Genomic DNA, 14158 nt, shown 5'->3' on the forward strand with positions numbered 1-14158 from the left:
TCTGTGCTGTGATATTCACTACATTTGGGCAAGATGCAACCACTCGGGAAATGGATCTCTAGTGCTTCAATAAATAAGAGCAAGGTTACCACTACCCTAATACTTAAAGGAGCTGGTGATGCTGACAAAATGCAAACAACCTGACTGAAACCACAACACAGGATACAGACCTGTGCTCTTCTGAGATGCCAGTATCAGGAAGCAGTAAAGAGACACCACAACTAAATGTAACACACATTCTGGCCTAACTAATCTGGGGTTTTTGTTGCCCTTAAGGATACTTCTAAGAAGTTCTGGAGAACCTGAGAGAGCCTATAGGTCAGGAAATGTATTGAAGAACATTCATTTTCTGACTTTGATAGCTACAGTGTGATTATGTAAAACAACGTTTTCTTTCATTTCTTTTTCTTTTTAAAACTGAGATAGAATATGGCTATAATCTGGTCTGTAAAGCTCAGAGCAGCCTGGGACTCCTGCTTAGTCCAACTGGCCTCAAAACCCTGAGTGCAGGTATTACAGGGTACAGCACCATACTTGGCATGTTTTTATCTTGTTGTTGTTGGTCTTGTTTTTAAATACATGATATAAAGAAGTATTACCACAAGATCCTCATGGATTATAGCTGGTTAGAGTACTGGTTAGCTCACCTGGTTCCTGTCCCGAGCATTTGTGTACCTGATCTTCTGAATGAAGTAGAATATGAGCCACGCTGAAGAAATAATCATCAAAACAATAAAGGAGATTGACACGAAGACTAGAGAGCCACGGCTGAAGTTCTTTGGCGGCATTCGAGTTCCAACAGCTATTGTCATTTGTACAGAGATGTTTTTCTCCAGATAACTCAAAATATCCTTACCCCTCAATTCTGTTATCATGACAGCAATAATATCTCCCGTGCCTGTAATGTAAAACAAATACACATACTCAAGTGACATCTGAAATTCATAGACACATCAAATAAATATACACATATGCTCCATAGAGAAATTACGATAATTTTCGCTAAGGTTTACAGATTCCAGTTCAACTGACATGAAGCTGCAGTTGTGCAAACTGACAGGCACGAGAACATGTACAGTACTCCAAACAGGTAACGCATAAAGCAACTGTGGTGTTAACAATGCACAAATTGCCTTACTGGTGCATTAGAAGCATTGTGAAAGCAGCCACCTGTGACTAAATCAGGTTAAGTCTACAGTAGAAAACCTTTCTCTAGCAAACAATCTTGAACGTTCTAACAGAAAAGCACTGTCATTTATGAATAGTCTGAGCAGGTGGTCCTTGCACTACTCATCCTCACACGCACTGCTGAGCAAAGGACTGGTCTAAGAAACAGAAAGAAGGGTACTTACTTCTTAGGGCACACACTTGGCTATGTAGTGACAAGTGCCAAACGGCAACATCTTTTACTGACAACCTTTGAAACTAACTTTGGTCTTCTGTCTACAGTAAAGCTCCTTCCAGAGCACTTCGGATCTCAAACTCAACAATTTCCCTACCCAATTTGGAGACAGTATCACGTTGCCTAGGCTGGTCTCAAACTTGAGTTTTATGTTACAGTTTTCCACCTTGTTTTACCATGCCCAGCACACTCAAATCCTCTAGGCAGGCCCAAGTTTCAACTTTCTGGACTACTACCCATAATGATACCTAAAGCCTTCAGTTCCTAAAAGCTGTTCAGAGTTCTGCCCGATGGTTCACTTGTTTTTTCAAGTCCTTTTCTCACAAAGTTTCAAGGGCCTATTTTAAGTCAAAGTGAGCAGCTACTCACCAAAGGTCAGCACGGACCACTATCCCATCTGTCCTCTAATAGGGAACAGCTTTTCAGTTTATTTTAAGGTGACGGGGAGCTTCTCTACCACATTCAGCTGTTGGCAGCTGTCCTTTCTTAAGGGAAAGTTAAGTGTGACAACATGCAACCTTTACAATCCATCTTTTCCAAAGTCCTGGAGGCTTAGGCTTCCCATATTATCTTGAGGAAGATAAAATTATAATCACTTTTGTGAGTATGAAGGAGGATTGTGCATCCAAACACAAAATACCCTCTCAAAACAGCAAGCAGAGACCCCAGACCTGACCTTTTGAAGGCTCTGTCAACAAATATTAAAACACTTGTTTTGATGTCTTGTTACCTTTAGCAGTCAAGATGAGATGCAACAGAAACTCAGTAACAGAAGTTTTGAGAAAAAGATAGCTCAACGGAATATATATTTGCATAATACTGTATTCAAAACGGCTTATTCACTTTATTAGAGTAGTAGTTTATCAGTTTATTTTTGCTTAAAAAATCTATAAACAAAAAGGAGACAACAAAATTAAAACTACCATTATTAAGTTAACATCTGCCTCTGGTGAGTGAGTTAAAAAGAATCATAAAAGAATGCTAAACCAGTTTAAATTTCCATTTAGAAACCTTAAGTATGTGCTTTTATAATGTTGATCAACAGGCATGATCTGTGGTGTTAAGATACCAGGTATGGCTATAAAGTAACTGAGACGGATCCCACAAACGACATATGACAATCAGTCTCATTGCTTTATAATCACACCAAGTACAATTGGTTTTAGAAATCAGTTCTGAGGCTCCCTCTTGAAGACTCAAGTTGGTAGTGGGGAGAGCTGCACAGGTAGTCAAGGGAACCAATCCAGTAATTTCCTTAACCGAACACTAAATGGGCGCGTCAACTAATCTCAACAGGAAAGCTGTTTGGGAAAGAAAAATTTAATTAGTTCAACGCTTGTCAATATTCATTGTTAGGAGGACAAGAGTGAATAAATCTCACTGTAGCTTTATCATCCTAGCAAAAAGAGGAGACTGGACAATGTTGCCAAAGGAGACTGAAAATGATCAAATAAAAAAGTACAGCAGCACATCTGATGTTAGTGAGGCAGTGGTCTCTTACAGAAGGTGATGGAGCATGCATACTACAAACCCTCCTAGGAAAAAAGTCCCTTTCTCCCCAACATCTAGAGCTGGGCTGGGTTCAAAGAACCTAACAAGACGGCTCAGACATTTACACATGGGGATGGGACTAAAGAGATGGCTAAGAGCACTGGTTGATCTTGCAGAGGACGAGGTTTGGTTCCCAGCATCAATATGGCAGCTCATAACTACTGCAACTCCAATTCTAGAGGGAACAGACACTCTCTTCTGGCCTTCGAGGGCTCTTGTACACATGGTGCACATAGACTCATGCAGGTATACACATACACACACACACACACACACACACAAACACAAAATAAAAAAGTAAATAAACCTTAAAAACAAAACAAAACTCTTGGGAGAGTTGGTGCAGATTCAGGAGGGATGATGACAACAGAGGAAACTTAACCCTCAGGATAAAACTAGGATTAGAGTAGCAGTAACTGGTAGGAGAGAAGGGTTAATTAGACTGAAGTAATGGAAACATTAAACAGATACAAAGAACGTGACAAGATCACCCCTATGCCTGTGTTCTGAAACACCAAGACATGGCTTTGGAGTTCAACAATCATGCAGCTATGTGTTCCTTTTCTACTGCTGTGGTTAAACATCATAGCCAAGGTAACATATACAAGGAGGGGCTTGTTTGGCTTATAGTTCCATCATGGTGGGGAAGAATGGCAGCAAACTGTAGGTAGGAAGTGGATGCCAAGAACTCACATCTTTTTAAAAACACTGTTAATTTTAATTTCAATTACGTGTTTATGTGTGTAGCTTTGTGCATGCAAGTTATAGTTGCCTGTAGAGACCAGGAGCCACAGACCCCCCTGGAAGGGGGGATACGGGCAGTTGTGAGAGACCTGTTGTGGGTGCTGGGAATTGAACTCAGGTTCTCTCCATGAGCAGAATGCACTGGAAACCTGAGTCATCTCTCCAGTCTCACATTTTGAACCATAAGCACTAAGCTGAGAGAACAGCAGTAAATTTTGGGAATCTTTAAACTTTCAAAGCTGGACTCTAATAATATACTCCTCTTCCAACAAGGCCACACCTCCAACACATCCCCAAATGGTACCATGCACCTGAGACCAAGTGTTCAAATACGGGCACCTATGGAAGACTTTCTCACTTACACCACCACAGCTAGTATTAATTCTTAGAGATGACAGTGAAATAAAGAATATTATGAGTCTTTTAATCCCAGCACTCTGGAGGCAGAGGCAGGTAGACTGTGAGTTGGAGGCTAGCCTGGTCTATATATAGAGCGAGTTCCAGGACAGTCAGGGCCACACAGAGAAACTGTGTTTTGAAAAACAACAACAACAAAAAAGTTATTACTTAAGCTCATGTTTATATGTATATGCGAGTGTATCTACCTGTCACTGACTCCCTGGACAGTACTGTTGTTACAGGTGACTGTGAACTGTCCCATATGAGTTCTGAGAACAGCAAGCACTCACAACTACTGGACCATCTCACTAGCCTGCCAATTTATTCTGTAGTAGGAATTTATGTTGTTTTAGTAACTTAGCATGGCTACTTAAATTTGCAATTCTCCCCTGTAATTCTTCCCTTTTTATTCTGAGAATTTTCTTTTCTTTTTTTTTTTCTTCATAATTTACTTATTTTTATTCTATGTGTATTGGTATCATGCCTGCATATATAGACGTTCGTGTGTGAGAGTGCCTGGAACTGAAGTTATAGACAGTTGGGAGCTACCATGTGGGTGCTGGGAATTGAACTCTGGTCTTCAGGAAGAGCAGCCAATACTCCTAACTGCTGAGCTATCTCCCCAGCCCCAGTATTTTAGGAATTTTCAAATGGAACAGTTTCCATACTATGGGAGCTTTCAGATAATCTTTGTTTAGATTTGCAAACAGGAAACACTTCTGCCTTTCTACACGAATTTTTTTTTTTTTTTGCTGGACCAACTGAGAGCAGATTGTAACCAACAGGACATTTCAATCTTTAATAATTCAACAGTATCTCCTAAGAACAAGGTTATTTCAGATACACACAATTTATTAATTATATTAAACTTTTACTTCTGATAAAATGTATTTAGTATTTAATATACTTCACATTCAGCTATTCTGACTCAGCCTAACAATTCAACCAAGGACTATGGACCCTGTACCTGGTTGTCTTGTCTTTTCTGAAGGGCTCTAGCATGCCCATATTTGGCAAACATGGCACTGCCAGGCCTTGCCCTTTTCCCTCCCTCTCCCCTGTAAACCACAGATTATATCCCTAAAGCTAGGCATAAAGACCTATTCCCTCATTTGGGCATTTCCTCATGCAGACTCATTCCTGAGGCTACCAAGGTCCACCAATCAAACCCCCCTTTTGGTAACGTTATTAACATGACCAACAAAACTTATCACTACATCCTAGCTCACTGTAACACAGCCCCCCCTTTTTTTCTCTTCTCAAAAATTACACCTGCAAAGTCACTTGCTGCTATTTTTCTGCCTAAGTTAGAGAGCAACCATTTTTACCTTTATTATCAGCTTAATAAGGGATTTCTCTGTGAAAATGGTGTTTGTGTGTGGTTTGTGCTTAATCTGGGCTCTGGGAGGGAGCCTAGCACTGTGAGGGAGTTCCCTTCATTTCTTTTGATCTAAAATAGTTTCTTAGTCATTTTTAGTCCACTGTTCATGATACTGACTTTAAAAAAACCCACAGATTTTATTTATTTGTTTATTGTTTATTTTGTGTGTGAGTGTGCACGTGCTCATGTACCATGATGCATTTGGGGTCAGAGGAAAACTTACAGGAGTTAGTTCTCTCCTTCCATCAAGTGGCCTCCAGGGACTGAATTTAGGTTGTCCAGGTTGGTGGGAAATGTCTTTATTTGCCTCGTCACCTTGCCAGTCCTGTTTTTGTTTTTCAAGACTTGGTATTACACAGTCCAGGCTGGCCTCAAAACTTGCTATAGCTGAAGACAACCGTGCTCCGGATACTCTTGCCCTCACCTCAAGTAAGGGGGCAACAGCTGTGAACCACCAAGTTGCAAGAAGCTGCCCTTTTTGAACACACCTTTCTATCTGGAGCCCCTGGCTCCGTTCCCGATGGATGTTTTCTTATTGTTGTTAGGAGAGCTATGAGGTAATCTCTTCCTTCCTCTCCGTCCTCCCTCTCCAGGGAATCACCTCAGGAAGCAAAGGGTGTTTACTTTCATTATTGATGGCAAACTTTATGACTTGAATAACTAATACCTGCCAGATTTCATTATAAATAAATGTATTTCTATTAATTAATAAGCAATCCGTAGAGTAATACTTTATCATCCTGTGAATAGTTAGAGCCTCAAAAAGCTTTTACTCAATGCTCTCAGTGTCCATTGATGAAATAATTACTATAATGGCATCTACAAAACTGTTATTTTCTAATCTCCAGAAGTGATTCTGTCATGAGAGCCATTAACAATGTTTTCTATTCATCTTTATTCCCATGAAAACAGAATGAAGCTGGGCCTAGTGCTATACCGTTGTAATCACAGCTCTCAGGAGGCAGAGGCAAGAGGATAGCAAGTTCATAGGAAGCCTAGTTAAGTCAACGAAACAGTTTCTAAATGAATAAAAATAAAAAAGGAGAGCTAAGGTGTGGCTCAGTGGGTAGAGTGCTTGCCTAGTATGCACAAAGCCCAAGGTTTGATCCCCAGCACCACACAAATTCAAGCATGATGGCACATGTAAACCCCATACTTAGGAGGTGGAAGAGTCAGAAATTCAAGGTCATCCTCACTTATACAGCAATTTTGAGGCCAGACTGAATACACAAGACTCTGTCTCTAAAAGCAATGATAAAATAATTAAAAAGAGGCTTGGTAGCCAGGTGTGGTGGCGCACGCCTTTAATCCCAGCACTCGGGAGGCAGAGGCAGGCAGATTTCTGAGTTTGAGGCCAGCCTGGTCTACAAAGTGAGTTCTAGGACAGCCAGGGCTATACAGAGAAACCCTGTCTCAAAAAACCAAAAAACAAAACAAACAAACAAAAAAAGAGGCTGGATAAGGTGGCTCATGTTTATAATTGCAGCACTGGAGAAGCCGAGGCAGGAGGATTTCATTGAATTCCAGGACAATCTGAGCTACAGAGTAAGACACTGTCTGAAAAACAACAAACACAGTAAGAAAATTAAAAGGAATTGGGGGCACAGCTCAGTGGCAGTGGGCTAGTGCAGCAAGTGTAAGGTTCTAAGTATAAGGCCAATGCCCAGTACCAGGCTACCACCACAGGCCACAGAGCTGCTGGGGTCATCTGCCTTTCTGAAAACAAACAAGCAAGCAAGCAACCCAACGCAGCACTGACTACCAGATATTCTATATTTCAATGAAAAAGGCTGAGTGGGAGAAATATAATGACACTGCAATCATGCTTACAATAAAATCAACTTTGAGGTGCCAAATTAGGAACCTTAGAAGTGGCCTCTTTTGGGGCTCTGGACTCAGAAGGTCTAAGATTCAAATCGGTGCAAACTGTATTACCCTTCTGAATGTCAGTTTCTCTTTTCTAATAGGTACTGACTCCAAATTTCATGGCAGATGTTAATACTACAGCTAATGTTGTTAATCACAGACAATAGTAAACGGGACTCAAAAAGCTTACAGAATGGAGAGCTCCATCCCTTCTCAGCTGTTCCTACTAACTCAGGAGGCACTCAGCTTCCTGCAGGCAACAGGACCCTCCCTCCTTGATGCCATCATGACTCAGGCCTCAGCTCAAGAGTCTTACCAGCTGGGAAGAAGCAGCAATTCTTTCCCTTACCTCACCCTGGAATAAGTCTTGTGCCCAGCACAGTGCAGCGGGGATGCTGGCAAAAGAAGAGTGAGAAAGGTGTTGGGGGTGGAGAGACAAGCTACCTGAGGTCCCACCTGTGTCAGTCTCGTCAGCTCTCCGATGGCTCCACTGACTCAAGTCCTTAATTGTGTATCTACAGTTTTTCCTTTTTTCATGTTTGGCAGATGTTTCAGTTACTTTTTTATTGCTATAGCAAAACACTATGAGCAAGGTGACTTATAAAAGAAAGCTTTTAATTGGGTTTATGGTTTCAGAGGGTTAGAGTCTTAGATGGCAGAGCACAGGCACACTGAGAGCTTACAATAGATCCACAAGTAGGAGGCAGACGGCACACTGGGAATATGCAAGTCTTTTGAAACCTCAAAGCCCTCTCTCAATGACACACCCTCTCCAAGAAGGCCATACCTCCTAACTTCCAGAACAGTAGGGACCCACTGGTGGGAGGCTTCTCATTCAAACCATTAAGGCAGGGGTGTGGTTCAGTGGTAGAGCACTTGCCCAGCAAGCTTGAGGCCATAGGTTTTCTCCAGCACTAGAGAGGAGCAGAGCAGTAACTCTGATAGATACAAGGTATGATGTTCCAATTATAAATTTCTTGCTGAGATTTATTACTAGTTTCTTAAAACACAGATTTGTCCTGTCACTTTTCTGTTCAAATGCCTTTGCTGTTTCCTTCCTGTAAAATTAAAGCCCAAATTCCTCAGCCCAATGTTCAAGGCAGTTGGGGACCCAAATGGTTCTGAGGCTATCTGGTGAGCCATATTTTAGACAATCTTTGCTCCAGTGAAACTGCTACTCAAAGAAATTGGTTGTGGGGCTGGAGAAATGGCTCAGCCGTTAAGAGCACTGACTGCTCTTAACAGGACCCAGTTTGGTTCCCAGCACTCATATAGTGGCTCAGAACAGCCAATTTCTAGTTTCAGGGGACCTATCACCTTTTCCTGGACTCTGAAGGCACCAAGAACACATGTGTGTGTACATACATGAAGATAAAACACATGTATACTGTTTTTAAGAAGGCTTACAAGTGACTGGTAATGGCTGAAGAAAAATAAAATAGTGGAGTTAGAAGGAAAACTAGGAAAAGATGGAAAATGTGTCTAAGAAAAGCAAAATGAAAGGAGAGGGGACAATAGGCAGAGACAGTGATCAGAAAGCAGAAAACCCTGGGGAACATCGATGGGATCAAAGTAAACTGACAGGAAAGCAGCTGCAGTGGAATCAGCAATGTCAGCATTTACATACATACATACATACATACATACATACATATATATATATATAAAACATCCACCCAATCCACAGAAATCTCCCGGCACCAACTGAAGACTGGACTCTCCTGCTCACCGTGAGACCATAGGGGAGCCAACTGCGGCTGCTATCAAGTGAGGCCTTAGTCATTGATGGTCATTAGAGTACTGGACTAGGTTATCTTCAAAAAGAGCAAGGGTCTTCTAAATCCATGTTCTGTTATACTTCAATCTCACACAAGTGAAGCTAAGGGACAATATACAGTGCTGGATAGTTTTATGTCAACTTGACACAAGCTGTAGTCATCTGAGAGGAGGGAATCTCAATTGAGAAAATGTTTCCAGAAGATTGGTCTGCCAGCAAGCCTGTAAGGTATTTTCTTAAAGACTGATGTGAGAGGGCCCAGGCCATTGTGGATGGGTCCACCCCTAGGCTGATGGTCCTGGGTTCTATAAGAAAGCAGGCTGAGCAAGCCAAGAGTGCAAGCCAGTGAGCAACACTCTTCTATGGCCTCTGCATCAATCAGCTCCTGTCTCCACGTTTCTGCCATGGTGGAGTTCTTGGCCCAACTTTCTTCAATGGTGAGCAGTGATATGGAAATGGAAAGCAAGTCAGGCTTTTCTTCCCCCGGTTGTTTTACGGCCATGGTGTTCATCACAGCAATAGTAATCCTAGAAGGTGCGTACTTAGGTGCAACTTTCCCCTTTCTCACACTACCTCTTGGTTGGGAGCTCACCTGGAAATCTTGTTCTAGACCTTTCTTTGTCATTAAAAAAAAAAAAAAAAAAAGACACGCTAGGAATAAAGAGCTCTATAAATCTCAGTTTCTGGCTGAAAGTTTGGAGTGGTTACCCAACTCCAACAGATTGTAAGTACCCTAGAGATTATACCAGTCCTTTCAAAGTAACCAGCTTTAGTCAGAAGTCGTTAGTATAAAGGAAGTCTTCTTTACCCAACTAAGGACTTCCAAATGCCCACCCATGGCTAAATGTCATCCATGACTCTGGGCTCTGTACTTAGGAAAAGCAGCACCAAGAAAATTATCTCATCTACTGATTGTACAAATACCATTAGCTGTTAAGGTGCAACATTGTATAACATGATTTATGGACATATAAATCACGAAGTGGCACTAACTATAAGGAACACTCCAATTTCAGGCTATGCATTCCAAAATCAATGAAAACTCCTTTTCCACATGATAGTCTTTCAACTATTCAAAAACATCTTCCCTGGAGTCCTTTTTCTGACATTTTCTCCCCATAGGAACTATTCCTAGAACTCTCAAATCATTCCCTCTGAGTTCCAGACTGGCAGGGCTACATAAGTGAGACCCTGTCTCAAAACAAAGCAAGATGACAAAACTCCCAAAAAAGCTCTAATGTGGGTATACAGCACACTTTCCACCCACTCAGCTGCCAGTGGATGTCTGCACTGACTGTGCAGTGGGCCACTGTGACCGCTGTGAAGTAGCATGCTGACTTAGATCCCCTCAGATACACTCACAGGAGTGGTACAACTGGATCATATGCTACTTCTAGTTTTAGTTTTTGAGGAACTGCTCTGCTGATTTCCATAGTGGCTGGACATATCTGCATCTCCACTGGTGTACCATAAAGGTTCCTTGTCATTCTACCTACCACAGGAAACTCACCAGCACCTGTTTATTCAGTTTCGGGGCGGGGGGTGGGGGCCGGTGAGATGGACTCTCAATGTAGTTTTCATATATATTTTCCAATTCACTAATTTAAAAAAACAAACTTTCAGAAAAGTTGTACCTATTTATTTAGAACCTAAAATCTTTGAGGGTGAGTTGGTGGCCTGATGCCTCACCTCATTGTTCCATACACATACATACATACATACATACATACATACATACATACATATATACATATATATATACACATACATATATAATTTTCCTATAATTAATCTCAATCTCTGTCTGTCTGTCTGTCTGTCTGTCTCTCTCACACACACATACACACACACATATACACACACACACACACACGAGAGATGGAGGAGAGGGAAACAACCCCTTCAAATTAAGCATGATTCTGAATGGATAAATTATATCATGTCACTTCAGAATCCTTTCTTTCTTTTTTTTGTCATTACTTTTCTTTTTTTTATTAAAATTTTTTTATTACGTGTTTTCCTCAATTACATTTCCAGTGCTATCCCAAAAGTCCCCCATACCTTCCCCCCCACTTCCCTACCCACCCATTCCCATTTTTTGGCCCTGGTGTTCCCCTGTACTGGGGCATATAAAGTTTGCGTGTCCAATGGGCCTCTCTTTCCAGTGATGGCTGACTAGGCCATCTTTTGATACATATGCAGCAACAGAATCCTTTTCATATCTCCCCAGTTTCCCCAGAAAGGTTCTTTGTAGTCATGTAGACCACAGTTGTCTAAAATGCTTAGCCATCAGGTTTTTTAAGAGTCTGTCAGCCGAGCGTGGTGGCAGAAGATCCCAGAACTCGGGAGGCAGAGGCAGGCGGATTTCTGAGTTCGAGGCCAGCCTGGTCTACAAAGTGAGTTCCAGGACAGCCAGGGCTGTACAGAGAAACCTTGTCTCAAAAAACCAAAAAAAAAAAAAAAAGAGTCTGTCAGTTTCAAACAGTCCCTCCATCTTTCCTTGCTGGTGATGACCTTGAGAGCTCGAAGCTCTGCTGCTCTATAGAAGACTTCATTTCCTCGCATCGAGGCCCAGGTCCCGCTCCTCTGGCAGGACCAACACATAAGCCGTACTGTGCTTCCCACTGCCAGATGGTGCAGGCCTGATCCATCCATTACTGCTGTTTGCTTTGATCATCGGTGCAAGTGACGTCCCCCAGGCATCTGAACCACGAAGCTACTCTTTTCCCCTGTGTCATCAGTAAATATTCTGTGAGGAAGCACTTTGAGACCAGGCAAATACTCCACTTATCATGAAATTTCCATTTTCTTTTGCCTTTTATGAGTATGGAGTCATAGGTTAAAATAGTTACTATCAATGTTCATTCTGACATTCAAATTTCAAGTATGCTCATTAAGAAAAACAGTTTACAGTTTTTCCATCTTGTTCTTTTCTGGACAGCTGTATTTTGAGTGTCTTGCTAAAAGAAAATGCTAAAAATGAAGATACTATCTTTAATGTCAAGAGTATCGTAAGGTTACTACTTCCTCACACTAGATTATGCTCACAAGGGCACAGCTAGGTGTTTTCCTAGTAATCTGGCACAAATTAGCCAATAATAATGATCTCCCAAAATTAAGAGTCCAAGGATTTTTCCACTTGAACTTTTCCTTAAACCAGATACCTTTACAAACCTTTGTTACTGATTTTAAAAAATCCAATTTGCATGTCATCTTAATACCTTCTTATTTATTATTTGTGTTTCAAGATTCTATCTTCCTAGTGTTGTGTCCTTGTCAGTAAAACTCTTACATTTATGCTTTGTTATAACTGTCCTATAAAATACTTTTAAGTAGGTGGAGGAGAGTGGCCTACAGGCTAGCTTTCACACCAGGCATCAGAACACTATACATCTGTTAGTCTTCTAACCTGTGACCTATAAAATGGATTTCTATTTTGTGTGTAAATGTAGGGGTGTGCATGCATATATATATATGTATGGTTGTCTTTCTCTACCACTCTCTACTTTTTAAAAAATCATCTAATTTGTTAACGTTTGGGGACATCCATATGTCACTGAACACATATAGAGTTGAATTTAGGTTATGTCAGGAGTGCCTTTTACGGCGAGCACTTTACCTGCTGAGCTATCTCACAGGGCCTCTGGCTAACTCTGGGGCTCACCGACTTTGTTAGGCTGACGAGCCAATAAGCTCCAGAGATCTGCCTGTCTCCACAGCCTTAGTGCATAGACCACAGTGCCTGGCTTCTCTACAAGTGCTGTGGGTCTGAACTCAGGCCCTGCTACTTCTAACAGCAGCTACTTCACCTCCTGAGCCATCTCTTCAACCCCATGAAATCTATTTCTAAACCAGCATTCCAAACCTACGTGGATTCCTAATACAGTTTTACCTTCTTCCTCTTCTGTGGTCAGTGGGAAAAAAGATAAAGCACAGGACAGACAAAAAAAGTACATCAAGTGATGGACTCAAACAAGAAGGGAAATAGACCAGGTTGTACTCAAATACCCAGAAACTTATTAGGGATTCTCCATCTACTTAACATATGTAAATTAAGGAAAAGTTAAGAACCCATTGGGAAGTGTTAAAATGGATTTACTACATTTATTTTATGAAGTCGTTATTTAAACTATTGCTTTAGGGGAAAAATGGCTTAGCAGATAAAGGCTGCTCTCTTCCAACTCTTAGAGCACTTACTCTGTGTGGTTCTCAAGCACCTGGAACTCCAGCAGCAGGGAATCTGGCTCTCTTCTGGCCTCCACCAGCATCAGTACAGATGTGACATACATTTACAGACACAGACACAGGCATACAAATAAAAACAGATCTTAGGGACAAAAAACCTATTTGTTTCAGTGTTTCAGGTTTACATTTTTTTAATTGTATTTTTGGGTCTGGGGAGCAGAGACAGAGATTCTATGTAGCTCTGATGTCCTGGAATTCACTATGCAGACCAGGCTAGCTTTGAATTCAGTCATCTACCTGCCTCTGCCTCTTCAGTGCTGAGATTAAAAGTGTGTGCCACTACACATAGCATTTTTTTAATGTTTTAAGAAATATATGTGTACTTCATAGAAAATATAGGAGCAATATTAAAAATATAGACAAATGTGAACATTCAATTTAAACTTTGCCTATCATAGCAGTGCAGTTAAAACTACAGGCTCAATATTTTCTGAGGTAATTAAACCCATATTCAGGGAGAAGTTAAAAAACAAACAGACAAATAAAAAAAAAATCAAACTCCTTAAGTGCTAATATAGCAGCATGACTATATTCTTCGTTCCCGTTCATGGTAAGTGGCCCAAATTACTACTCTGTAATGGTATTTTTGCAGTATATTTGTGGCTGTTTTAAACTAATTTTTGTATGTTTCTATATTCAAAGTAAGTTTTCTGTATTTTTATAAAGTATGTTTTCTACTGTTAATAAGTATTATTCCCCAAGAACTTGATAGAAAAAGGAGAAGAGCTAGCCAACTGCTTCTGTTCTAGAGATGTAAAACTGCTACTCACAGGGGGATTAGAAAAACCACTAT

At 41.0% G+C, this 14158-nt stretch overlaps 1 protein-coding gene across 5 annotated transcripts in view; it reads right to left on the reverse strand.

The window, feature by feature from the left end:
- Positions 1-14158, reverse strand: part of Rnf130 (ring finger protein 130) — a 96794-nt gene that overhangs the window by 48085 nt on the left and 34551 nt on the right. For 3 of the 5 annotated variants that reach the window (XM_029483903.2, XM_029483904.2, XM_029483902.2), the window contains exons 3-4: positions 13318-13371; positions 648-898 (exon numbers count right to left, since the gene is read on the reverse strand). In XM_029483903.2, coding sequence (XP_029339763.1) covers positions 648-898; positions 13318-13371 — 305 coding nt within the window. The remainder of the gene's footprint in view (positions 1-647; positions 899-13317; positions 13372-14158) is intronic. The other 2 variants (XM_021176682.3, XM_021176681.3) reach the window with 1 other exon arrangement.

The sequence above is a fragment of the Mus caroli genome, unplaced genomic scaffold, assembly GCF_978045245.1.
Source record: "Mus caroli unplaced genomic scaffold, Mus_caroli_1 scaffold_13, whole genome shotgun sequence".
Taxonomy (NCBI): domain Eukaryota; kingdom Metazoa; phylum Chordata; class Mammalia; order Rodentia; family Muridae; genus Mus; species Mus caroli.